Here is a 27,235-nt window from a genome sequence, read left to right on the forward strand (position 1 = left end):
TGAGCACAGCTTCTTGATATCATTACATGGACACCCCATACATCTGCACTGGGTGCCCCAACAGGTGGGACCCTGCCAAAATGTGGAGGCCACATGATGACAGTGATGGCTCAGAGAAAGTGATGCTGCTAATTGCAGCAATTAAACAGTAATGACATAATTAATGCAAAAATTATGCATGGCTCAAATCCAAGCTATTGCAGTGCAAGAGGAATTCATCACACCTAGATGAAAATCACTCCTGTGGAGATGGTATCATATCTGCTTTTATGACTTGATCAGGGATAATGGTTATGGGGAATTCAGGGAACAGTGGCAGCAGCAGAAGCAGCTGATGGGAATGGCAATGAAACACAAAAGGACTTTAAATGTGAATGGACAAATTGAACACTGAAGGTGAAGAGAACTGAAAAAGTTGTGTTACAGCAAGGCCCTCCAGATCCATGCCCCAGACCAAAAAATATCTCACAGAGTGAGATGCAAAGACTGCCTTCAATTGCAAATAACATTCAAATGGACATTTGGTATTTCCCTTTCCAAGTGCAAGGCAATAATGAGGAAGAGAAAAGTCAACTGGTTCATTTTTCTTTTTACAAAACAACTTTTGATGAAGAGAAGGTTTAAAGATCAGCATTAATTCTGTATAACCTACACCCTGCATTTCTAGTCTAGTATGTTCACAAATCCCTAATCTGAGAAATTAAAGAAAACAATTTAAAGTGATGTAAAACGTTAAGACATTTTGGTGATATTGCTTAAACCTCAGAAATCAGGTATTCCCAGATAGCTGATAAAAATAGGTGAAAAAATGAGTCTGATGTATTTGCTCCATCCCTGACTCAGCTCTCAGCTCATTCTGCAATTTAGCTTCTAAATTTTGAAAATCCACTTTGTCATTTTTCAAGGTATCTCCCAACAGGGCCATTAGGAGGACTTGTTAAAAATTAGGCTGATTAGGCCTCATAAATTTCAAAGAAAAGATTTTTCTGGTGATGTTCAAAGCCAACTGTGGCAGCCCACAGTCAGACAGTCACATCACTCAGAGGGCTGTGCCCAGGAGCTCTTTCCCATGTTTAGACCAGAAGATGTTCTGTGATTGCTGTTTGACTGTGCAGCAAGAGCAGAGCCGCAAAATCCAAGAGCTCATGCTACAGGTTGAGAGCGTCGTATGTTTGTTGGCCCAGAAATACTCTGGATTTGCAAAGTTGGACTGAAAACATGGCCAGCCCCCAGCCTTTGCCACAAATCCAGCCTGAAATATTACTGCATTAAGTGGTGGTTTACTTGAACTGTATTATTTATGCTTCCATACTGGGTGTCTTAACGTGGCGATAAATAAAACCAAAATGTTCGCGGTGTGTTACCAGACATTTTACTGATGGATCTCCTTGTGGACAAAGGCATTGGGCTCCAGGAAAAGGGAAGGACTGAGCAGTCTCTGAGCTGAAAGCACACGGTGCAGAGTTGCTTTCAGAGGGTTTTGTACCACGGCCCATAAGCATCCACTTTTAACCAATCCCGTGCTGAACCCAGAATTCTTTCTCTGGTTTCTCTGCTGGAATGAAGTCATTGGGGGTTGGTCTCTTTCTCTGGGCAGCAACAGACAGAACAAGAGGACACAGTCTCAAGCTGTGCCAAGGGAGATACAGGCTAGAATTAAGGAGGAAGTTTTTCACAGAAAGAGCGGTCAAACACTGGAATCATCTACCCAGGGAGGTGGTGGAGTCACCATCCCTTGATGTGTTTAAAAAAAGTCTGGATGCGGCACCTGGTGCCATGATCTAGCTGAGGTGTTAGAACATGGGTTGGACTCGATCTTGAAGGTCTCTTCCAACCTAGAAATTCTGTGATTCATCAGGGAGTTTTGCGAGTAAAAATTAGAATGTGGTGTACAGCTTTGTCCTCCAGTAGCTTCAGACACTTTGGTTTGTTAGTCTGTAGCTAAACACAGAAAGCCCTGAGGTCCAGTAAAGCAGACTGAGGGTTTGTGCTCAGGCAATACAATGTATTGGCCACGGGGCTTTATGAACATACCTTGTTTGGTGTCAGAGGAGGACTGATGGTTTTCCATTTAGACTGTGGAGTCTACTGCTTAATAATAAATACACTCCTGACATTGCTAAATGATAGCCTGCTTCTAATAAACCCCATGCTGATCCCTGTGTTGGTTAGAGTGGGTAATTCATCTTGCTGGGCTGTTAAAACTTTAGCTGAGATTACAGAGACGACATGAATCAGACACGATCAGCACGTCCCCCGCTGCTTTGCTCATTTTCTCCCCATAACAAAATGCTGGCTGGTTTTCTCTTCACATTGCAGATCTTGTTATTAGTTGATTTCATTATTAATCGCTCCTGAGGCTTGGGAGGCCTTTTCCAGGCACATCCATAAGGGATCCACATGGTCTACAGTGAAACACACCCCTGTACTTTCATGCTCAGGCTTCTCCCAGGCTACTTGATATCAAGTTGTAATCCCTTTGTGTTACTGAGTACAGCCTGCAGCCACACTCTGAACACACAAGAATGAGCTGAGAGCTCCAATTTTTCCCTTGATTTGCTACCAGAAAGAAAGAGAGAGGGAAAAAAAATAGAAGAAAGGAAAAAAAAAAACCCTTATTATCCTCAAATCTAATTACAGCCTCAATAGCTCCTGAGGATTTGGCTTCATGAAGTGGTTCATAAAACCCTCCTTGTCATTATGCCCACTAACACCCTTTGGTCTCACACACTGATAAGGGCTTGTGTGAGTAATTTTAAATTAGCTGATAACATGCAGGACGCTCCAGGCACAGCCAGGTGTCCTAGAGAGAGCAGCCTCCAAGGAACAATTCCTGACTACCTGAACAGACCTTGCTTCCCCCTCCCCTGGGTCCCACCAAAGGTAACTCCCTGTGCTGGGGCTGGCATGGGGCCCAGGAGTGTCACACCAGCAAGGGAAGGGGGCACAGGACAGCACCAGGGACCCCCCCACGGGCAGCAGGGATGGAGCCCCCACAGCTCCCTGTGGGCCCAGCACAGCCCTGCACTCCTGAGCACACAGGACACCTGATGGAGCAAGCAGCTCTCAGCTCTGGGGCCACTGCCTCTCACTAAGGCAGCTCAGAGCTGCCCTTTCCAGTCACAGACTGGGGAGCACTCAGTCCCTTCCTGCACATCTACCCACCCACAGCTCTGCCACCATCATTATTTGCCAATAAAAGTTGAAGTCAGGTTAAGAATATTCTTTTTCTTTCCCCAGTCCAGTAACTCCTTACAAAATCCATTTGAGGCACCACAGATTTTTCCTTTCCCTTCTGGATGCTTGTGTTCTCAGGCACCTTTTGACAACTACCATTAATTACTGTGATAGATGGACATGGCACCTTCCATTTCCACAGCCAAACCAACAGAAGATTTGCTTTCTACCATCAAAAGCAACAAGCCCAGCTGTGAGTGTCACCCTGTTCCCTGCAGAACAGCCAGAGCTTGCTCCAGGCTTAGTCAGCCACAATCTTTCCCCTGTAGTCTCATGGACAACCTCAGTTGGCATCTCTTGCTAGGAACCCATTGCTCCTGTTTGGAGGAACTTCTCAGTGCTCCTGAGACAACCTGAGGGAAAATGGCAATGCAGGACCCAAAAAACACACCCAGTCTGAGAACTGGAGCTGACAAACTTGTGCTTAGGGAAGAGAAGGGATGGCCCCAGCCCAGAGCTGGACTGCAAATCCACCTGTAGCTTCAGCCCCACTGTGGTTTCCTAAGCCCTGATACCTCGAGATACCCTACAAATTAGATGCTGGTACACATCAGGAATACCTGTTTGCAGAAGGCCAAGAGATTGGGGGAAGGAAGGAAGGAAGGAAGGAAGGAAGGAAGGAAGGAAGGAAGGAAGGAAGGAAAAAGTGGTGGGTTTGTTGTGTTTCATTCTTTTTCCTCACTGCTTTTCCCTTTAAAGCATACTTCCTGTTTTGCTCTTTCTGCAGGTTGGCTACCACACTACCTAAACAAACAGGAACCAGCTGAGGGCCTCACCGGGAGAACTGAATCAGACAGAAGATACAAGACACCAAATCTATCCAGAAAGAAAAGAAAGCCACATAGGTGACCCTCCAGAGCCACTACTTACTCAGCACCAGCACAGGTAGAACCTCACAGGCCAACTTCCAGATCAGCTTCAGATCAGCCAGAACAGTTCAACATCTCATTTACAAGGCCAGACCCTCAAAGGAGATAAAGCTGCCTCACTTGCCTGGGTTATATGCTCAGTGTTAACACCACCAGGCCTCCCTAGTGTCTGTAATGTGATTGGGAAATATGATACACCTGTCCTGAATTAGAGGAGATGGGTTTATCTCATTTCAGAGCCAGCTCACGGATGGGTGGAGATCAGATCAGCTGTGAGAAATTCCTTTTATTGTGCGACTTGTTACTCGCAGTAGGGTGAAAATGTCTTCTAAGGTGATCTCGTGCACTCTGAGGGATATCTTCTTATCTCTAATGCAGTTTATACAAACCAAATTGGTTTTTGCTTCCAACAGCTTTCCGTAGAAGAAAATCAATTTGAAGATGCAACGAGTGTGATCCTTCATGCTGAGGATCCATTGCAAACACACCAGTGCATGCTGTGGCAGCACACAGCTACAGAGACAGCACAAGCAATGCCTCTTATCAACACATGGTTCCTGTCCAAATCAAGGTTTCATGTCCAGGGCACTGAATAAGCCACTGCCACACTGTTGTTAACAGTTCCATTAACAGAAGTGAAAGTATGTTGTAACCAGATAAACAAACTCCTTTTAACCCCTTCAGCGTTCTGGGGCAGCCATTTCAAGTGCTGGATCAGTCATCAGTCAAAATAAATCCCCCCCTGGAAGTGCAGGGTGTTGATCTGAGATCCACACAGACTCTCTGCACCCCGGGGTGCAGATGTTCTCATGCTCAAATAATTTGAATTGTCCTTGGTTACTCCCCAGCCTCCACACCTTGTAAACCCATTCACCCCTGCAGTGTCAGCCAGTGCTTCCCACCACTGCCAAACCTCCAGGAAACCTCCTTTTCACCTTGCCTTCTGCACAGATCCCCCACCCAGGTCAACTTCCCAAGGATTAGTAAGGAGGTGGCAGCCTCAGTATGAAGATTAGAAGTGCTCTCTCCCTTGTTCTTCTTCTTTTGGTGAGATGATCATTGCTGCACATCCTTGTTGTCAGTGGCCTCAGGCAGCTGGAGTCCAGTAAAATTTGGAAAAGCCATCTAAATTGTGTGGGCTTGGGCCAAGAGGGTCAGAGCTGATGTTAGTAATACCCTTGGATCTGGTTGTGACTACACACAGAGAAAACAACCATCTCTGCTACATAACACAGGCTGGATGTCCACGGGGAGGATCCAGGAATTGTCAGCAGGATCAGAATTCATGAAAACTGCTCAAAAAGTGCTTGTAACGCTGATTCTTCTGAAAACATGCCAAATGCCAGCACACCATCACAGCACCAGGCTGCCAATCTCCATTAGAAGAGGCTCACACAACCTCTCCAGAGCTGTGAGGAGGAGGCAGGGTTTTTATCTGCCTGCTGCAGAGACACAGACACATGGATCCATCAGGTGTCTCCATGGCCAGAGTTATTCAGGATCACCAAGTCCATGCTGAGCCCCTGACACGAGCACAGCTGGGGCCACAGGAGCAGTGCAGAGCCTTGGGTTCCTTCAGAAACCTGTGCACTGGGGGGACTTTGTTCAGGTGCTGTGTTATAAACCTGCCCCCATGGTGCAACTCTGAGTCACTAGGGCTCTTAAAAATGACCCTAAAGAGATTCCTACTGAGTTGCAGACTCCTAAGCCTTTCACCCTGGGAACAGTCCTAATTTCACAATATCATTTTTTTATTACACCTATCAGGTTACATACAAACTTCCAGTGCTCCTTCTCCTTTATCTTCTCTTTGGTTGGTTGGATGGCTGGTTGGTTTTACAACTGAATTTAACCCTCTGCAGTAGCAATACCTTGTCTGGACACTTTTTTATGTAAATCACAGGAAAATGAGAGACATCACTCATTGTGATGGAGAGTTAATTATAGATAATTAAAAATGTGTGCTTATGCAAAACCCAGACTTGGCTTCTTTTGTACATCACACAGAACCAGTTTGGGTTTCTTTAGTGACCAAGCAGTATTAGGGAAAACAAAACAGCCCCCAGCTCCACAAAAGAAGCATTCTTACCTGCAAATTTATGTGTTGCTCTTTGTCAGCTTTGTGTTAAAATGCAGCTCCATTCAAAACTTAATTAGACTCAGTTGGAGAGGCAGTAGCTTGCAACAGGTTTTTATTCTTACAGGGTTCTGAAGGCACTTCCAGTGAGAAACAGAACAGTGGACATCGGGAAAACATCCATAAATCTGGAAAAATGCCACTGGATTTAAGCATGTAAGCCTCAACAAAAGCTGGACACCCATACCACAGGCTTCCTTTAACTCTGCAGCCACGTAAAGCAGCTGCACATTAAAACTGGTGCTGGATCATTCAAAATTAATTTAGCCAGAACATTATTGAGCAGCAGAAGTTTCTCCCGTTGCTTGTGTGAAACCTCCTTGACTTTGCTTCCTTTATCCCTTCTACAAACAATAGTAACCCCCAGCTTTTCACTGAAGCTTCTCAAATCTGAAAAGTGAGCAGTGCAGATCACACTGCAGGGTTGTGATCAGAGCCTGAGCCAGGAGGAGCAGCAGCCAGCCTGTGACACCACAGACCCTGGTTTGCTTAGGGCACGGGGCTGGGCTGGCCCTGCCTGGCAGCTCTGCCCCTGTACCTCCCTCCCTGCCCAGCAGCATGGGAGAGAGACCCTGAAGGGCCAAAGGGAGAAACACTTGTGAGCGAAGATAAGGTCAGTCATGAAGGAAAATGAAATTAAATGAAACGACCCCAAAAACAAGCAAGCGATGCAAAGGCAGCCAGTCACCCCTTGCAGCCTGATGCCCAGCCAGCAGAGACCTCCTGTGGCAGAACTCCCCCCAGTTTCACCTCTGAGAGTCACATCACACGGTGTGAGACATGCCTTTGGGCTGCCTGGGGGAGCTGTCCCAGCTGTCCCCCCCTCCCAGTCCTGCCCCCCAGCCCCAGCCTGCTCACATGGGCAGCAGAGTGAGGGATGGAGAACACCTTGGTACTGTGCAGGCACAGCAGTAACCAAAACATTGTTGTGTGTTACCAACACTGTTTTGGGCACCAGTCTAAACCACAGGACCTCACAGGCTGTTCTAAAGAAAATGAACTCCATCTGAACCTTTTTATCTGTACAGGCAGATAAAAAGGGTGCATGGAGACTGCCAGCCCAGCACTGCTGGTGTTAGATGCAACAAGAAATAATCCTTGGCTTTTTCTCTCTTCAAGACACCTGGTCTTCACTAAAATTTAGGGGAACTGTGGCAGGGAAATGAAGTAAGCCACCCCAAGCCACTCCTAGAAGCAGGAGAAGGGATTAGCACTCAGGGCTGTGCTTGTCTTGAACCACCACCAGTTCTCCAGTCTTCATCCACCAGCCTCATTTTGCTGTTGCATTGCTGGAGAAACAAAGATCCTTGAATTCAGTTTCCACCTGTTTACCACTACATAACCACCTCAACATGTTGCAACCTGAGGCTCTGTGCACAGGTGATTTGTGCTGCTATCTTATGGTACTGCACTGGTGCAGAGGGGAGATGAGCTTGACACACCTAGAAATCACACAAGCAGCAATGTAAGGACTGCAGGACTTCTCCAGCCCAACTAAAACCAGACAGATTTGCTCTCATGGGAACATGGATCTCCTTTGAGAGGGAGAGGATGTGCTTTTTTTTACTTTTTCTGGCGTGTTTTGGGGTTTTTTTTCAGATAGCATTAGTTGGCTCTTTAAAAGCCAGTAGTAGTTCCAGCCTTGAGTTTCCTGCTCTGAATCTAAATTTCCCAAGGCACAAGAAGTGACTTACCTGGAGATCATAAAGGCTGTCACAAAGCTCAACAGCCAGGATTAGAATCATATTTTCTGCTTTATCTTATGTTCTTTCAAGTCAGTGCAAAACGTTACCAAAAAGCATTACCACCAAATGATGCTGGGGCTTAAGCAGCACTGGTGTGGGAGCCCATCTAGATCCCAATCAATCACATTGTGCCTGCTCACAGCATGGCAATCATTTGTCTAGGCATTGAAAAAACACAAAGCAAGAAAAGTTCATCTGTTTTCAGTGAATTTTAATAAAGGAAAGAAACCTGAAGGTACGAGTTGGATTTGAGCAGCAAGTTAACCTTTTCCCTGACACCATGCGAAGTCTCTCTGCAGGGCTGTTAGGCAGATTTGCTAAATGCCACACTGGGGTTAACTCTGGAGACTGCCAGACCATGGCCAGCTTTATATAAAGCTCCCCAGGAGTCAGGCTGATACTCTCAGGCTTCTCTGAAAACACTGCTGATCCATAGGGATAATCTCATTTCCTGGAGCATGAAATAAGCCGCAGCCTAAGGGTTACAGCTGATGGCTGTGTGAGACACAATCACCAGTCTGACAAGTGCTGCTGCTCCCCAGCTCTGTGAGGTATGTGGTGGCTTCTGGGCCTCCAAGAGACTTAGCTGAACTTGGCTGCTGCTCCCTGGTAAGGGACACCATGCCTGATGCTCCCCTCTCCACTGCCCCAGACACGTTCACAGTGACCACTGAACACACATTTTGGAATATAGGAGGGGTTTGCTATAGCATTTGTGTTTCCCAAAAGGCAAGAGAGCTGCAAAGCTGGTCAAACAACTCCTTCCTAGAACACATCCCTGCAGGTCCCATGGGTCCACGTGCCCAAGCACACACACGTGTAGTGAGGTAGCTGTTTCTGCTAAGGCAAAGAGCAGTTTAGAGAGCTTTGGCTGTCAGGAGAATGGAGATTTTCAGCTTTGGTGGAAAACAGTAAAGCTAGATAGGTCTGAGGCCCTGCTCAGAGTGTATCTACCAGGTGCTGAGCTTCAAAACCCATGCCAAGCTGTTCAGAAATGTGGATTTTCAGAACTGAACTGCCAGCTGCTGGGCAGTGCCAGGCTGTGGGCACAGTACAGGTGTGAACGTGTTAAGCTTCAAGCTCTTGGGAGCTGCCTTCCCTTGTAAACACACTAGACAGGGAATTACCACCCCTTGCCTGTCATCACCATTGTGAGAAGAACATGTGATACGTCCCTGTTCAATTAAAAAGGAGCCCAAGGTCACTGCCCTCCTTTGTGAAAGGGGTCCAATCCTTTTGAAGTGCTCCCCTTTGTTTCCTGGCAGAGTGGTGGCACAGAAACAATGCCACCTCCCACCACGAAATGACAGCTTGCTCCAGCCCTCTCAGAACAGAAGCCCTTGAGGCTGGCACCAAGGGAGCTTGATGAGGTTAGTAATCACTGCAGCACATGAAAAGCATTTTGCACCACTGACCTTTTGCACATAAAGAGCTATACTAGTTTTGCTTATAAAGCCGGGAAGATTTATACACACGGCTTTCTCCCAGCACTGAGGGAGGAGAAACTGAGGCAGTAAAATCCTGAAAGCCAGCAATTTATTCAAGAAGGGATGCTGAGAGCACTTGAAGGCTTAAAGCTTATGGTATTTCACCTGCAGTTTGCAGCACAGGAAACAAAAGATAGGATTTTCACTAAATCCTAGCATTTTCAGACAGAAACAATGTTGGTTTTTTTTTTTTTTTAAGTCACATTGACAGTCCTGTGGAAGTTCTCTTTGAGGGTTGTTACTACACAAGAGCTGTGTGCACAGCTCTTGCTGTTACCTGTGGCTGTAGTGACAGCTGCCCTGAAAGGCAGGCTGGAAAGGACCTTCTATTCCTAAGACCCCTCCTGAGGTTGTCTGTCCTTCTCTCCCCTCAGGCAGTCACCCCACTTCCACACAGAGGCAGCCCCTGGCATGATCTCTGGTAAAAGACATCTCCAAAAGCTGGGAAATGATAATATAAATAAGGGAAATAATTTCTGCCTGGTCTGGCTATGCTAAGTGACTTGGAGACAGAGGTACATCGTGGCCCAGGCTACCCTGCTCACCGGTGTGAATGGGGAATCCCAAACCTTTTCTTCAGTACTTTACATGGTGGGCTACAAGGTAACTGGGAAGCAAACCCAGGTAGTATCCCTCTTCCTTTCTTGGAGCAGTCTCCAATTTTAATTAAAAATTAAACCTTCACCGTTCCATCAGTAGCAGCATTTTATGGGAGTCCCTTCATCTGTAGTTTGGAAATTGGGAAACAGAAATATGACACAATTACCTTCAATTACCAAAAATATTACTTTTATGAAAGAAAAGTGAAAATTTGAATTAGTCCAGATCTGAAGCAGAGCAGTGAGAGACACACAGCAAAATTTCAGGGGATTTTTCAGTGACCCACGGCCTTCAGAGAGGAGAAATAATCACGTTACTGCCTTTCCTGCCAGCTTGACAGAAATGTGTATCCTTTAATCTCACACAGTGAATCCTCTGTTTGCTTGGGCTTTGGAGATTCAACAAGCACCGTGTGCAGTTAGCACAGAGCAGGATTCCCCCATCACTCGCTGCTCTGATCCTGGCCCCAGCCATCAAGGACTGCCCTGCCTCTGGATACACAACAGGGACGTGCATCAGGTACCAATTCAGATGTGCAACACAGCTCCACCCATGTTGTCTGCAGAAGACAGAAACATTCACAGCAAAGTGCAAAAAGAATTCAGTGTCTTCCACTTGATCCCTGGCGATGTTTCTGAGCATCCCTTGGCACATCTCACCTTGTGCACCCACCTCAACCCCCAAGAGCTACTGAGATGCTTGTTTTGCTCAGCCCAAGTCTCCTTTAGGCATTAAAGGCTCTTCTACCCTGTGTTTCCAGGGAGATTAACCAACGCTCTGCACGCTGAGGTTCTGTGCAGCCCATGGCAGGAGCCCTCTAAAACACTTCAGGCTGGTTTGTCTGCCATCCCTCCTCCTTGACCATCACCAAGCCAATACCAGCTGCACGCCTGGCGGTCAGCATCCGCTGTTCCACCTGCAGTGCAGTGTCCCATTTTTATTTGGATGCTTCTCCTGCTGTCCCACAGCACACAGGGTTTGGATCCGAGCCCCCCCATCCGGCGCCGCCTCAGCCGCGCGTGGCCACGTCCCGGTGCCCGTCCTCCAGCAGGTCAAGACATCAGCATGTCCCAGCGCTGGCTCATGGCTGTGCTCTCACAGGGGTTGATCACCAGCTCTCGGATGCTCTCGTGGGTGTCCCCAATGGTCTCAGTGTCCAGGCAGAAGCGTGTCGCTATGTGCTCGATGTGCGACCCCACCTTGCCCCAGCGCTGCAGAGGGGAGACACACGACAGGAGAAACAGGTGAAGGAGCTGCCTGCCCAGCCTGCTTGCACTGCACTGCTCCAGCATCAAGGGGACAGCTGCCACCAAGCCCTTGTGGCCTGATGCTGTCAAGGCCTCCTGTCAAGTACGAGGTCCCCAAACCCACACTGTCACCGTGGTATTTTCTGAAAAATCCCTTTGTCAGGATTTCTTCTCCTGGGAAGATGAGAAGCCTCAGCTTCTCCGTGTTGTGCTCCTCTAGAATGTGATTTGGAGAATTCTTTACCCAGCATGTGAATTGTTTTTACTTAATGACCAATCCCAGTCCAGCTGCATCAGGCTCTCTGGTCAGTCATGGGTTTTTAGCATTCATTCTTGTCCAGCCTTCTGATGTCTCCTTTCTCTTTCTTTAGTATAATTTTAGTATATAATTTTATTTTAATATAATATCTTAAAATAATAAATCAGCCTTCTGAGAACTTGGGAGTCAGATTCTCATCTCTCACCTTGTCCTGGGGACCCTCACAACACCACAGCACACACCAAGCAGAGCTCACTCACGCTGAGCATTTCTCCCATCAGAAGCACACTCATTTAACTCGGCCTCTGCCTGGCTTCAGGGAGATAATATATTACTAACAGCTTTTTCCCCAGGTCACTGGCTCAAATGCCAGCTCAGTGATTAACTGCAGGGAAATGTTAGCATCTGCTGCCTGACTGGCAGCCCATGTGAACTAAATTGCCAGTTTGGGTTTGACTTCTGCATTGAAGTGTCCAGATCACCACCCTCACTAATAGACATCCTTATCAACACACTCATTTAAGAGGCAAAGGGCTGAACAGGCCAGAGTCTCTACTCCCAAATTGACTGTTCTTCCCAGATGAAGTCAGAGCACAGGCCATTTAATGTGCAGTAATACTGTGATGAAAGAAAGGGAACTCCAAAGAAAATGGGGGATCAGTGAAAAGGGCTCACCTGCTTGTTGTCACCTTCTTTACAAGGTGACAGCAGCACCTGGGAGCCAGGGAAGAGGGTGTATACAGACAAACAGAGCTGCTGCTGGCGGACGTGGTGGTTGTACGTGTATGTCCACTCCTGCACAGAGGAAGAAAAAGAAAAAAGTGGTGAGAGAGCAGTGTCGATTCTTTCTATTCTTTTACCTGGAAAACAGAACACTTTGGCTTGGATCCTGCCCCTTACAAAATCAAACACAAACCTCACTGACTTCAAGAGGCATCAAGAGAAGTCATTGTTATGTTTCAAGCCTCCCCAGAATTGCAGCTGTCATTGAGGGACTAAAGGTACTCCAGAAAATGTCTACAAAAGCTGCTGGAAGAACACGTTTCATGATACAAAAGATTCCACTGCCAGAACTGGGCTGTGGTTGGAGAACAAAAGGATGGGAAAAAAACCAGAAGAGAGGCAGGAACACTACCAACCACACAATGTGCAGTCCTATTTTTTCAGGGAAGAGCAGCAGAGATGCTTTGCAGCTGTCAGTGGGAGACAAGAGGTGATACACAGTAAATGCCTGCAACTCCTGGGGTTCTGTTCCCAAATATCACAAAAATAAGAGGAAAAGCTCTGCTTTCTATCAAGGCACTGGGACCAAATTTCAAAGGTTTGCTGAACTGGTTGGCTGTAACCATTGCTGCTCTCATTCCACTGGGCTGTGGTGGGTTTTTTTTTCCTTTTGCTGCTTTTTCATGTTCACCAGTGTTTTATCGGCTTGTCAGCCTCAAAAATAAACTCTGGAGGAGCAGAGACTCTTTGTCCTGTGTGATGCTTACCAAACAACAGGAGATCTCTGGGATTACCATCTTTTTCACCAGTGGATGTTTTTGGGAGAAGAAGAGGAGCAGCTGATGAGGATTTGCGAATGTACTGGGCAAAGCACCATGGATGTACAGACACACTGCTTTAGCCCAGGAGTGCTTCACAGAAGTTTACTCCAGCTGAACATTTTCTATCACTCACCTGTGCTCTTATTACCCAAAAGCACCTCCTGAGAGGATCCCAGCCAAGGGATGTCTGTCTCCCTGTTATTTGTGTGGGTGCACAAGCAGACAAGAGCTGGTTTGGCTGATGGGAAACCACAAGCCATGCTTTTATATAACCCTGGAGAGGGACTTCTGGACCAGGTGTTTTGCTTGTAACTTTCTGTGAGCATCAACTTTGAAATTAGAAAGAGCAGGGCTGGAAGGGTTTTCTGAGGGCTCCCATCCAGGGTGCAAAGCAGGATCAGCTCCTGCTGTGTAAATGGCTCTGAGCAGCAGATGGAAAGCAGTTTCTGAGCTGTGGCTGGGCAGGTGAGCAGGGCTGGAGGACCAACAGCAGGCTGGCTTCACTATCAGAGTGCAATAACCCTGCCAGAGCCAGCAAGGCCAGGGAGCACAAGGATTCCCACAAGGGACCCCAGGAGCCGTGGCAGATGTTTTAGCAGGGTACAGGCTATGAAAACTCCGAAACTGCTGGGAAGGAAAAGGTGCCAAGAGGAAGCAGAACAGTTGGGAGCTCAGCTATGGAGAAGTCAGAGCTCCATGAGAAGTGATGTGAGCAGCAGTGTGGGCAGTGGAGGGGAAGGCAGTGCTCAAACATATGGCTGTTAGGCTGGGGCTGGAAAAATGGGGCTCCTGGGAGACTTCAACCCTTTCTGAGTGCTGGAGGGGAATGTGAAGAATGGCTGCCCTACTCTCAGAATGCCTGCAGTGCCCCTGACTTTGAATGGTGGAGGTTTTGGGTTGCATTAGCATGAGTTATTAGAGCAGGGACACGCTTCTGGTCCTTTGCTATTTGTCACAGTCAGCAGCTCTAACTCCTCTCCTCAGCTTCCAAACAGACAGCAACAGGCATTTAGCTCCTGGGAATAAAAATCCCACTTTCATTCACGTTCTTAGCCACCTGGAAGGGAAAAGATGCTTTTGCACAGCAGACCCAGCTCCACAAGGGCTTCACACTGTGATCCTCATACTCTGTGCTTCTCAGCCCACTATTCCCCACCAGCTCATGGAAATCAAGCCTGCCTTTCTGAACAGCCTGCCCACAGGCTCCTCAGCAAGAGCTGCCCAGGATCTGGGGACGTAACAAGCATTCATTTTCAAAGCTGTAATCCACACCCTTCTGGCAACCACTTTTCTTTGTCACATGGAGCAGGGTTTACCTGATCCCACAGTGAACACATCCCAGACATCCCAACCTGTCAGCTGCTGTGTAAACCACCAGCCTGGGAAATCAGGTGCCAAATTAGTCCAGCATCTGTGAAGAACCAAACCCTACGGGGCAAGCTCCAACATCTGTTCTTGGCACCCATGCTGCTACAAGCTGCTTTGAAAACCTGCTTTACATTTTTAACCAATTGTTGGTCATTTTAGCTCAGGACAGGGCTGAAGCTGCACCCACGAGGCTCCTCAGCAGCAGCCAGTTAATGCTGTAACTTGTGTGTATGTTGAACTCTCCAACTAACCCAGGCCATGGGACTTTTTTGTTTGTTTGTTTTACATCTTAACCTTCTTGCTTCACTGAGGTTCTCTCACAGAAGGACTGCTCCTACCAGAGGTTCCCCATTATTTTTTTTCCAGGCCAGGCTATGTTCAAACCTTCAGAATATTCACATCCTCTCAAGGCAGAGCCATCCTCTCATCCAGCAGGGGACCATGGGACAGGAAGGCTGGTGATACCCATTTTCCCTAAGCTGTTGTTCATCATAACAAGTGAGGGCTCCGGAGCTGGATGTTCCACATCCAGCAGCAGTTCCACAGCTGACACTGGATCCTACCCTCCTGCCCCCAGGCTGTCCTTCCACTGTCTTTATCTCAGCTGACAGATTTCCACACAGCTCATCTATCTCGGCAGAATGGCTTTTTATGGAAGCCAGCCCTGTTGAAAATGTTTTATCCAGCTCTAATCATGTCTTCTTCCCTTTCAGCCCTAGATGAAAGCCAAGGAAAATTATGCAGAAAATGAAGAAATTTGAAGGGGAAGGAGGAGGGAAGTAAGTTGAACACCACAGAATCCATGAAGGACTTTGAGTTAAAATACATGCCCATGGCCACACAATTTTTTATCTTACCCCTTCTCTTCCCTTATTTTTATGAGTTGGGATTAATTTTTTTTTCTTTTTTTTCCATGAGAAACTACTTTATCTCCTAATCCCTGGCACACTGACATGGCCAGCACAGCAGAGGTTGTGGTGGATGGGGCAGCCCATGGTACTCCTAAGGAGCCCTGCAAGGAGCTAGCCTGGCTTCAGGGCTGCAGAATTGCCTGAGCAAATGCCATCAGGGTTTAGAGCTGACCCAGAGCCAAAAAAAACCAGATCTATGAGGTAAAACAAGATTTCCTGCCTTTTCAAAGGCACAGATGGAGGGGTGGTGGAGCCAGGAGGAAGAGGGTGGACTTGGTGAAGAGAGCATCACCAGCTGCCCAGCACAACCAGCAACCCCCTCCCTCCAAAGCCTCAGATAACACCAGCCCCTCATCTGGGGCTTGTGACTGTTTCTCAAGGCTTTAGCATCATCTGAGCCGGCACCTGTCACTGTTACTCAGCATTATTGTGAACTGAGGAAATTATTTTCCAGAGTGACCTTTGGCTTGGCATAGCCTGGCTGGCAGATGGAGCAAGGAGCCCCTCAGCCCAGAAGGAGCAATCCCATGGGAGCCCAGCATTCCGTGACAGCGAGGCCTGTGCTGCCCAGAGAGAGGTCAGCCGTGCCCTAAAGCAGGGGTAGGAGCAAGAGAAAAGCTTTTCTGAAGAAGGTGGAACAATCTGATTATCCAAATTATCTTCTTAACAATCCCAGGGAAGGACTTCCCAAGGCACGAGTCACCGAAGGACACCAAAGTGCTGCCCTCATCAAAGACCCTGGGACACAACTGGCACTTCCACACATCTCAGCAGAGGGAAAGCAAAGTACACCAGGTGCCCAGGACTGTCTCCCTGTTCTTCTAAGCCTTCTGATGTTTACATTTTTGTAATGGAGTTTCTCACACACTTTTCACATAAATACTCATTGTTTTGCATTCCTTTCTGGAGGAAGAGAGATTTGATGGACTGTCGGTTTGACCAGTGTAGTTAGAGAGGGGCAATTTCATCCTCCAATCCACAGTCACTTTTAGAATCCTATAAATACCAAGGTCCAAAAGGAAATGTGCCTTTGTTTGCCTTGGACATCTCAGCGTGCCAGTGTCATTCATTTCATGTTGTATTGTGACACAGGACAACCTGGGTGCAGAGATGACACCACTGCCCCCTGCTCTGCTCACTCAGCCTGGCTCCCACAGCCCCAGCCAGCCTACAGCTGGGGCAGGTCATGCCCATGGAGGAGAAGAACAAAGGCTTTTGAGGGGAGGAGGGTCAGAAGAGAATGTTTATGGTTGAGATGTCTCAGGAGGGTCACTTCCTTTGGACAGATGCTAAATGCTCTCCAGAAAAAGGGCAGATCTACTCAGCACACAGAGGACCTCAAGCCAACTGGGATGAGCATCAAAGCCACACCAGGCAGGTCATCACACTGCCTTTCCTTCCATCACACTGGCCTTTCCTTCCATCACACTGCCTTTCCTTCCCAAGGTCATGCCACTCGAATGCAATGGCAGCCACTCAGCTGCTGAGCCCAGGTATTTTGGGGTGCAGGCTCAGGAAATGGATGCTGCAGCCTTTCCCCTGTTTCCTTGCTTGTCTAAAAGATGCCTGAGCTTTCCATTCCTCTTGCAGCAACTGCTTACACGTGTGTTATATCCAGGTCAAAGCATCTTCAGATTTTTTATCTGAAGTATGTCAGGTTTCCTGAAGCTGCTAATGACTTAAATAAATCCCAGTCAGATGTCTTTTCCAAACTCTATGAACTAATACCAACTGACACTTGGTTTGAAAAAAAAAAAACCCAACTATTCACATCTTCATTAGATAGATGAGGACAAAATTATGATCAATTATTTTCCCTCAGATGCATTTCTCTTGTGAAAAACTAAATCAATCTGTTCATTTAGCAAATGAGATGCAACAAGGCATGGAATGCTCCAGTGGGCAGGAGCACAGGCAGAGCCTGCTGTGCCCTGGGCATGGGCACTGCACAAACATCTCTGCCTGTCACTAACTCAGGAGCCCCCTGACAGCCACCCTGAGCTCCTCAAGACCCCTCTGAGAGCCACCTCAGGGGACAGAGCCCACCCTGACTGCTGCCTGGCCTTCTGCAGAGGAAGGAAAGGGCCAAGTGGATCCACAGGATGAGAAGACAGGGCTCTCTCCTCCACAAAGATGAGGGGTCTTCTTCTGCCTCAGTGCCCCTTTCAGTAATTCAGGACCAACACCAGACACCACCAGGGAGGTATTTTGAGACCTGCCAAGGGTGTAAGTCTGATTTCACCACTGAGTACTTGCCTCAATTTACCCCAACTATGGATGTTGTGAGCCAGAGGGCTCACAACACCCTTCCCCTACACTACAGTTAGAAAAACCTAAAATAAAGAGCAGCTGATTGCCATCTGACAGCTCCTGTGCCTCTCTCCTCAAACCATGACAGCCCAGATCTTCTCACGCCCAGTCTCAAGACTTCATGCATATAATGTTGGTAAAGGGCTGGGGCAGCCCAGCAGGGAGACAGCTACAGAAAGGCAATCAAAGCAACCAAATTACTGCTACTATAATAGTGATAATAAAGAATTTGGACAGCCAGGATATTTTCACGGTACTTACTGAGTGCCAAGGAAGCACAGCTTTGATTTAGCTAAGCCTATTTTTCACAAAATGAAGCTTAGGGTAAACAAGACGTGACTTCAGTGTGTTAAAAGTGAAGATTATTGCTCTATTCTGGTATATCAAATGCAAAACCAAGTAGCATTCAGGACCGCTGCATAATCAATCCTACACAGCCTGGTGACTGTAACAGCCACGTCATCCACAAGTTCAGGTGGTCTTGTGGCAACTGAGTCATTAAAATGTAAGTTTCCATTCACAATAAAAGTTTAAATATCCTGCTTTAATCTGAACGATTCTCCATGGGTACAAGTAACAAAGAACTATCCTAGAAAGACAAAGATAAAAAGGAAAAGGCTTTTCTCTGTTCCTGCTGTGTACTGAGTGCAGTCTTTCTGCAATCTGTTTGTAGTGCATTTTTCTGTTCCTTTGCAAAGTTGGTCCTGGATGTGCACAAGAAATAGAGTTGCCATCCAGTGGGAAGTGTTGACCTATTGCAAACTGCTGCAGAATCAGAACAGGAAGATGAAAAGTTCGTGGCGTGAAAAATTCCGAAAATTTACTGTACAGAAATGTCAAAACAAAATGTGTTTGATAGGAATGAAACAATCCAACTTGTTGGCATGACATTTCTCATTTTAAAATACCACATCAAATTGGTATTTCAGAAAGACCAATACCATTTCATTACACTGACTTGCAGCAGCATTTTTCATTCTGATTTTCCCAGATTTTTTTTTTTAGAACAGCAGATTCACTGGACATTGCTATTGTTGTTAGAACACTTTTCCTTTCTTCTGCAGAGCTAGCCCTGAAAAACATGATGACCTGCTCTCACCAGCTTTCTGTTTGTGTGAAAAGTCCATGCAGCAGTGGAAGAAAAAAAACCCCAATTCTGGAACATGGAAACCAGTGAAACTGTAAGAAATGTGTGGCACTTGCAATTATATTAACTACATTTTCTGAACTGAACTAATATTCAAGTAGTCATTGTTGATTTTGCCATGCTGTGAAACAGATATTAATTTCCTGCCTACAGACAGGCATGCAACTGCATTTGAAAGAGATGCACATAATGACACGCTTTGTTTGCACACACAAATCAGGGGTGTTTTAAGCAATCTCCCCAAGCTGGGCTTTTTATATGCACAGCTACCTGGTTTGAATATGTAACCATGAGGGTTAAGGATGTACAGTTGAGAGGAAGCATGCACACCACACCATTTTCTACTGAATTATTTCATGGCAACCATGGAGAAGCAAGGGATTGTTATCCTCCCTGTTTTATAGATAGGAACACAGAACTTACTGACATGCCCAAAATCACAAAGGTGAGTTTTGAAGCTGTGTGTGTCTTCAGGGTCTTGCACCAGAAACCCTCCTGCAAGGCACATGTGCCTGCTCTTGGCTCTAAAATCTCCCAGGGAGTGCTTTTGAGAACATCAATTCATACAGCTTTTTCTCATCTCAGTGAGACTGAAAAAACTGAGATCATCCTCATTAAATCCTCGCTAGTTTAATGGGCAATCCAATACTGAGAGAATGCAGACTATGAAGTTACAAATGCCACTGCAACTCAGTCCATTCTGAGAGAAAGAAGGCTGAGAGATGAGAGGAAGTTATAATTCTCTTTGCCTTTGATCTGTGCAGATGAGCAGCGCGTGGTGCTCCTGGGCAGTGGGAAGAGCTCAGCACAGGCTCCCACGGAGATGAGTGGGACACGCTGTCCTGTGGCTCCTGCACCAGTTCCTGCTGCCCCCCAGGGCCTCCACCAAGGTCAGGTGGAGTTGCCAGGGTTTAATGACAGGCTGCCTAAGGAAAGACACTGGCAGAATGGCTAAATCCTCCAACAGAGCTTTAGCAACCTTAAGAAATCATCTTGAAGCTGCCCCCACGGCTTCTTCGCATCCAGCACCACAGGGATACACAACACATCTTACCTGTGCCTTTGGCACTGTGCCCTTGGTGCTGTTACAAGGATTTAAGCTCAGGATGGGGAACTCCTGCTCTTCAGACTTGTGTGACTCCAGGCAGCTCTGCCTTTGCCTGATGATCCCAGTCTGATAGAGCGACTCCTCGGGAATCCTGCGGGAACAGCGTGAAAACCACATCGTACTGCCCCATGTACAGCTGCCCCCATGCACAGCTGCCCCCATGCACAGCTGCCCCATGCACAGGGAGGCTTCTGTGGGGTAAGGCTGAACCATTTCACCTCCAGAAAATGAGGGGTGGCAAGGTCTACCACAACACTGAAGCGCTGAGAGCAGCACGTGGACAGGGACGCTGCAGAAGCAGCGCTCAGAGATGGATGGCTGACCTTTAGAAGAGGAAAAAATAAATAACTGCACCAGGCAACAGAGGAGCCAGAGTTAGGCTGTGAGCAGCCTTCAGGAGAGGGGAACTTTATAACAAACTGTCACAGAGCCCTGGCATTGCCTGTGAATGCTGCTGTGCAATGCCACACATGGCAAAAAAAAAAAAAAAAGGTAAGAAAATGGCTATAAATCATCATTTTCACACAGTGATTCTGCACTCAGCTATTGCACCAGCAGGTCCCTGAAGGTATCTCTAGAACTTTACCATCCTTTCTGAGGATGGCTCCTGATAGGGACCAGGGGAATGAATGCAATGGTTTCTGGAGTAAATTGGTAGCTAAAAGATGTCTGTGCAAAAGCAACAACATTCATCAAAAAGCATTGGGCTAGGAGCAAGGCAGAGCCATCTGAATACAAGTCATAAACTCCTAGGGTGAATGGTTTCACAAGAGAGAAGCCTTGAGTGCCACAGAACAGTGTGAAAGGACTGGAAATTAGGTGCTTCTTTAAGTACTAGGAGTCATTCAGTACTGAAACACCCCAGCAGAAGCTATGGTGGATTTTCTGCCTTGGGATACTTTTGTAAGGAAAACTCTCTTATTTCCCTACACAACCTGTTCCACAACATGGGCAGAAGGACACCTAATGAATTCCTAGGAACAAATGGGAACAACTGATGCTTTGTCCCTCACCAGCCCTGCAGCAAAGAGCTTGGAAGAAGCAGATATCACAGAATGTCACCCTGTGGGCAAGCTGTGCAGCACAAAATTCCCTCTGCCCTTGTGTGAAGCCCAAGGGAGGGGGTGCCCATGTCTCTGGGGGGCAGGAGGGAGGGATGGAGCATCCCACTGGCCTGCTGGATGCAGGTGGAGGTGGCACATCCGTACCGAAGTTCGGGATAAACGTTTTCCAGGTACCACTTGAAGCTGTGGCATTTCAACTTCTTCCTCAGCTCCACTCTGCTCTGGATGCTGTGGGAAGAAAATATCACAGAGATGCAGTGGAAATGATGAAGGTGAGACCCAACACACCACAAAGGGAGGATGAGAGAAACCCATCAGAAATGCACAGGCAGCAAACGCAGGAGCATCAGCAGCTCTGGTTTCTCTCTGTGTGAGCTTGAGCAGTTGTTCTGATCTCTGTCTCTCTGGAGGTCTCACTTGGTAAAATGGCATGATGACATATTGTCATTTTAACAAGGAGTCTGGAGCTGAGAAGGTTCAGGGAAGAGCACAGTCATATAAAAATTATTAGTAAAAAATGTATGCTACTATGCAATAACCCTTACCTGAGCACATTAACGTATTAGGAAATCAAAATATGCTGTTTGCTATTCTAAGTTACTCTTGGTTTGCAGGACTACAGGAGGCCTTGATTTGCAAGAGCACCTGAACAGGCTGGTAAGCTAGCAGAAGTTAATCACACAGTGAAACACTGTTTTCTTTTATTAATCAGGACAAAATTTCTGTTGAGGAAATTTGCTGCACAGTGACGTTTTCAAAACTCCAGCTCTTCCCTGGGCCAGCCTCCACCTGTGGAGCTGTTATGAGCTGGCTTTTATCCTCAGTACCTCCTTTTTACATAGGTCAACTTCTTTATACCCTAAGCAGAGGACAGAGCTGCTGCTTCATTCTGTGCTGATGGATGGGAGGAGGATATTAATTCAGAGGAAACAGGGGAATCCCCAGGACTTCAAATTATTTATCCTGGAGATTGAAGAGTGGCCACAAGGAATTCAAGTCTGGACTCAGAACTCCCTGGAGTCTGAAGAAACTTTCTAAGGCAAAGAAGAGCATGTGAAAATGAGAAATGCAACACAAATATTTACAGTCCTCCTGAAAGGGAGGCATTTCTGACTCCTCACAGAATGAATGGCAAATTCCCTGCACACAAACAATTGATGCCTTCCAATAAAGCATCAGCAGGCCAAAAGCTTTATGATTTTCCTGCCTGTTAGCTGCCACCAACACCTCTGGACTCTGGGATCAGAAGTAGTTCTGATGTGTTTGGTTTTACAGTTCTATGTAATGCCAAGGACGGGACAGAGGGTTTTCTCCCACCTGGGTTTGGTTCACTCACTGGAATAAGCCAGCACAGCATTTAAACTGGCACTTTATCCACCCCACTGCTGCAACAAGTGCCTATCATCAGTATTTTACTGTCACCACAGAAGTGATGTAGCCACATTTCTCCTCACAGAGAAAAGCAAGGCACAATTCTTCCCAAGAATATTTCTGGGTTTCACATTCTCTGAACATCAGAGAAAGGAAAAACAATTCTTATCTCATTTGCTGTGCCTGTGTTTGTGCCAAAGTTGAATGCAATATGGAGATTGTTTACCCACAGTGGTGGTGTTTTGTTTCCTTGGCCTGTCAGGGCCAGGTGTGTGTGTGTGTGGGGACTGTGGGGTGACAGCCACAAGTTCTGTGCAGTGTGAGCAGAGTGGAGTGCTTAGCAGATTCAATTTAGGTGTAATGTAATATAGTATGAAATATTATAGTCTAAAAAAGTAATTAATTAGCCTCCTGATATCGCTGGAGTCCTCCTCATCATTCCTCCTTCCTCAGGGCCCTCTCAGCACAGCTATAAAGCAACACAGGTGGGTTTCCACAGCAGGGGATGCCTCTGTGAGCACCCAGTGCAGCAGGCAGGGCACAGGCAGCAGCAGAGGCAGAAGGATCCTTACTTCCCAAAAGGCCTCCCCTGGGCTGCAGGCCGGGCAGCGTAGTAGTACTGCTTGAACTCGTCCATCCACACCTCGGCCGTGCGCTTGGTGTTCCTGCGGAGGGCAAGGGGACACGCTGAAACCAAGGGGACATCTTCCAGAACTGATCCATCCGCCCTCCTCCCGGCCTCAGCTTCACCCAAGCCCCCTCTGAGCCAGCCCATCCCTCACTGCTACTGAAGGTACTCCTTCCTTCCCATTGCCCCAAACACATCAGGCCAAATAAAGCTTGGATGAAGAATTCACCATTTCAAACCCAGCTGGCTGCTTTGCATCCACCAGACTCAGAACTGTAGGTTGTCTCAAGCATCATCTCCAAGGCAGGAGTGCCTGGGGTTTTATTTAGTGGATGGGAAAGAGCTCTGAAAAGTTTGCCAAAGATTTGCAAAGATTTCCTTTGTTTCAATCCTGAATGGACTCTCCTGCTTTGGGCTCCTAGATTTCACTGAGGCATTCAAAACTTAAAGAGAAAGTGGCCCCACCACAGTGCTGCAGCATGAATGCCACTCTCCCACATCAGCCAGGTGTCTGCAGAAGGTTTCTGAACATCAGCAAATCTTCTGCTGGCTTCAGATGGCTCTAACTCCTCTTGCAAATGGATTTCCTGCTCCATGCCTATCTGCCTGTCCCTGCCCTGACCAGGGGAGTTCTTCAGTCTCCTGCTCCAAGGCAGGCCAGTGCCTCCAAGCTATTGCTGCCACACCACTAAGCTGCAGGTGCTGTGGGCAGGCTCTGGACCCTGCCAAGTGCCAGGGGCCCAGAAAAGGATTATTCTGCACATGAAGCCAGCACTGCACTGCGCTGGAGCCTGAGCTGTCTCTCACACTGAAGTAGGGGCTCTGTGGAAAAGCAATCAGTATCTGGCAGAAAGGTGGAGATATTTTTTGCTAACACCTCTATTTAAATAGAAGTGCTACAGAGCTTCAGGTTGCCAGGAGCTGCCTCTCCTCCCAGTCTATACACTGTAACATTAAGGCTGATAGATACCCTAAGGTTAATAACATCCCAGCTCCTAATGCCTACAGGTACATTTCTCCAGACTGATTCTCAGCTCCTTGCTGATTCATGGGCTTCTTCCTTTCTCTCTCTCTCTCTAAGGCAATAGTCTAAGTGCTCTTGCTCAAGAGATGACTAAATCAGTGTCTACATCTGAACCTAACCTTGCCCAACGTGCAGGGCTCCTTTGTTTGGCTTCCTGATCTCATTTGAGTTTACAAGAAACACGGGTATAAGTGCCAAGGCTCACACCCAGGCATGACACAGCCATCCCCCAGGTCCCCAGGGGCCTGTGCCTGGCAGGGAGTCACAAGAGCTGCTCCCATCCAAGCTCCCCTTGCTCCTCCTGCAGGTGATGCAATGCAGGTGCCACCTTCTCACTCCGGTTTTGACAGGAGAGGTTTTGCCACATCCCAGGCCCCTCTGAAGTAGTCTTGCTTCACTACTGAAAGCAAGAGCCCTCCTAGTGATCCTCAAATTTGTGCTCTGCTCCTTGATGATGCCCTGTGCCTGTCACAGCCATCCTCTTCCTGCTCCACCCACTGTGTGGCTGGAAATCACAGGTGTTAGTGAGATGTTGTCACAGGCATCTTTTATGAAAAATCCTTTCGTTGGGATTTTCTCCCGAGAAGCTGAGAGGCCTCAGAAACAAAATGTAAACAATGGTTATCTGCTGCTGTGGAATGCAACAGGTGCACCTGTGATTGGTCTCATGTGGTTGTTTCTAATTAATGGCCAATCACAGTCCAGCTGTCTCAGACTCTCTGGTCAGTCACAAGATTTTATTATCATTTCTTTCCTTTCTTTTCTAGCTTTCTGATTAAATCCTTTCTTCTATCTTTTAGTGTAGATATATCATTTTCTTTTACTATATCTAATATATCATTTTCTTTTAATATAATGTATGTCATAAAATAATAAATCAGCCTTCTGAAACATGGAGTCAAGGTTCCCATCTCTTCCCTCGTCCTGGGACCCCTGTGAACAGCACCACAAGAAGTGTCATTTGCACTCCCCCCTGTCTCAAGCAAAGGCTGAGGAAGCTGCAGAGAGCCTGGGTCAGCAGTAGCCCTGTGGCAGATAGCTGGGTCTTCACAAATGCTGCTTTCTGACAGTGGGAAGCCCACACTAAAAGGAAAGCCTGCTGGGTAAGCACTCACAGCTGCAGGTTAGCTCAGAAACAACCCTGCATTTACTGTAAGTGCCCCCAGTGCTTTTCTCTGTCATTCACTCAAGCAACAATGTTCAGCCTCACACTCTAAAAATGGAGGAAATCCTTCTTGACCTCACTAGCTGCTCTGATCATCTTTCCCATGCCTATTCCCACTTCTGGATTCCCTCCTTCTTTGCCTGATGTTTCCAGGGTCTTAGCCCATTCCAGGCAGCCCTTTCAGTGCCTGATTCAGCCTGTGTTGCTGTGTGTGAGGAGAGGTGCCTGCCCTCCCTCCAGCTGGTATGCCCTGGCAGTCCCTCTGGGCCATGGTGCAGCCCTCTGCTGACTCTGCTCAGGAGAGAGCACCAGCCTGGAGACAGAACCACCCTCTCCAGCAAGATGTCTGACTCCCATCCCACAGAGGCACTGGGAACCAAATTTTCTGGTTCAGCTGAGCCACACTGAGCCCTCAGCTAAGGTCACAGGCTACTGACAGACATTGCTGGCAGCCTCATTTCAGGTCATTACAAATGTGTTCTGGTGACCTCAAGGTCTAAACCATTTGGTGTCCCAGCAGCCAGCACTCAGGGATGTGCTGGGGCCACCCCTCCATTTCTGTGCTGATGAAAGCTACCACATGAATGTCCTATTTCTGTCATATTCTCAACACTGGAGAAATCCTATGGGACACTTGTATTGACTTACATTTTCTTCAACTCAAGTAATTCCTGCCCAAGGATATTTCAAAGTTTTCCTAACAAACTTTCCTGCTTGTCTTCTCTGCTCCCCTCTCTCTCTACAAAGCTAATTCACAAAAAAAAAAAACCAAAAAACAAAACAAAGTAAGTACAAACCACTTACTTGATGTATGTATTGGCATTTCCCTCTGGAAAGACGTAGGGATGTTTCTTCCTAAAGACGTGCCCAACACGGCTGCAGGGGATGATTTCCAGGCTCCCTCCACACATCCACACACGGAAAGAGATTTCTGTAAGAGAAGCAGCTTCAGCACTTTGTCTTTCTGTCCTAGAGCAGTCTGAATCCTGATGTTAGCTCTTACTTCATCCTCTGCAACATTAAACTGGGGTAAATCAATTACCAGACTGGCTTTCCTAGGCACAACGGCCTTAAAAGCACATTTCAAAGCTTCTTTGCAAGCTGTTTGAAGTCAGTGCACTTGAAACCTGCCTCCAGCACAGCAGGTGCAATCACAATGCTCTCACAATGTGGGACCATAAGCAGGTCCCTTTTCATACACTGCAGAATCCTCTCACCAGTTTTGTGCCTCCCTCATTACTCCTGCACTGCCTGTTTCAGAGTCACTTCCCTCCAAAGGGCTCTCAAGTTCACCAGGAGAAGCTATGAATTCTCTCCATTAATGACTACACCTGTCATCATCTTTATGAGCCCACCACTGACTCTGCAAAGTGGACAGAGAGCTGTGCATCCACTGCCTGTCCCAAAATGGACAGGAGCTCACCCTGCCCAGGTACTCTGGGCCTTGAGTGCCAATGCTGCAATCAAGTAAGGCACACACCTTCACACAAGCAAAGGTCAGCGGTGGGAGGCATTATCCCAAAAATCTGGGTAAGTTGTCAGTATGGGAAATGTCTCCCAGTCACTCCAAGCCACTCTGTGGCTGGCCCACAGGGCCCTTCTCAAGGAAAATGAGCCTGTGGCACAACTGACAGCAGAAGTTATAAAGCTCTTGGCAGGGAGCTGGATGAGGTAGGAAGGGTAAGCAGCATGGCTGTTCTAATGGGTCCATCTGCTCCTGATGCTTATGAAGCTATGAATCTGTAGCTCTATTGTCAGACAGTACCAGCGTGGAAAAGAAATGAAATTAAAATGAAAAGGCTTCTGCAGTTCTCTGAGTCCTATTTTATCATCTGTTGACAGTGCAGAGCTATATGTAGCATGTATCTACTGCAAAACTAGTAATTCCTCTTCACACACACCCTCCCCCATTTAACTACAGAAATAAGACAGGAGAACACCCATTGTCTTTGTCCCAGCAGTCCTCTCATGGATGCCAGCACAAGGATGACTTGTCCCCAGGTCGGATGCTGGC

General features: G+C 47.2%; 1 protein-coding gene across 2 annotated transcripts in view; it reads right to left on the bottom strand.

Annotated features, from left to right (window-relative positions):
* Nucleotides 1-8,182: 8,182 nt before the first annotated feature.
* GALNT14 (polypeptide N-acetylgalactosaminyltransferase 14) overlaps nt 8,183-27,235 on the bottom strand; it is a 97,234-nt gene continuing 78,181 nt past the window's right edge. For both annotated transcript variants that reach the window (XM_071421480.1, XM_071421488.1), the window contains 6 exons: nt 26,026-26,152; nt 22,977-23,069; nt 21,178-21,261; nt 19,916-20,060; nt 12,257-12,376; nt 8,183-11,286 (listed from right to left, as the gene is read on the bottom strand). In XM_071421480.1, coding sequence (XP_071277581.1) covers nt 11,128-11,286; nt 12,257-12,376; nt 19,916-20,060; nt 21,178-21,261; nt 22,977-23,069; nt 26,026-26,152 — 728 coding nt within the window. In that variant the 3' untranslated portion in view covers nt 8,183-11,127. The remainder of the gene's footprint in view (nt 11,287-12,256; nt 12,377-19,915; nt 20,061-21,177; nt 21,262-22,976; nt 23,070-26,025; nt 26,153-27,235) is intronic.

The sequence above is a fragment of the Agelaius tricolor genome, unplaced genomic scaffold, assembly GCF_023055355.1.
Source record: "Agelaius tricolor isolate 1412-34295 unplaced genomic scaffold, bAgeTri1.0.p SCAF_1, whole genome shotgun sequence".
Lineage (NCBI taxonomy): Eukaryota > Metazoa > Chordata > Aves > Passeriformes > Icteridae > Agelaius > Agelaius tricolor.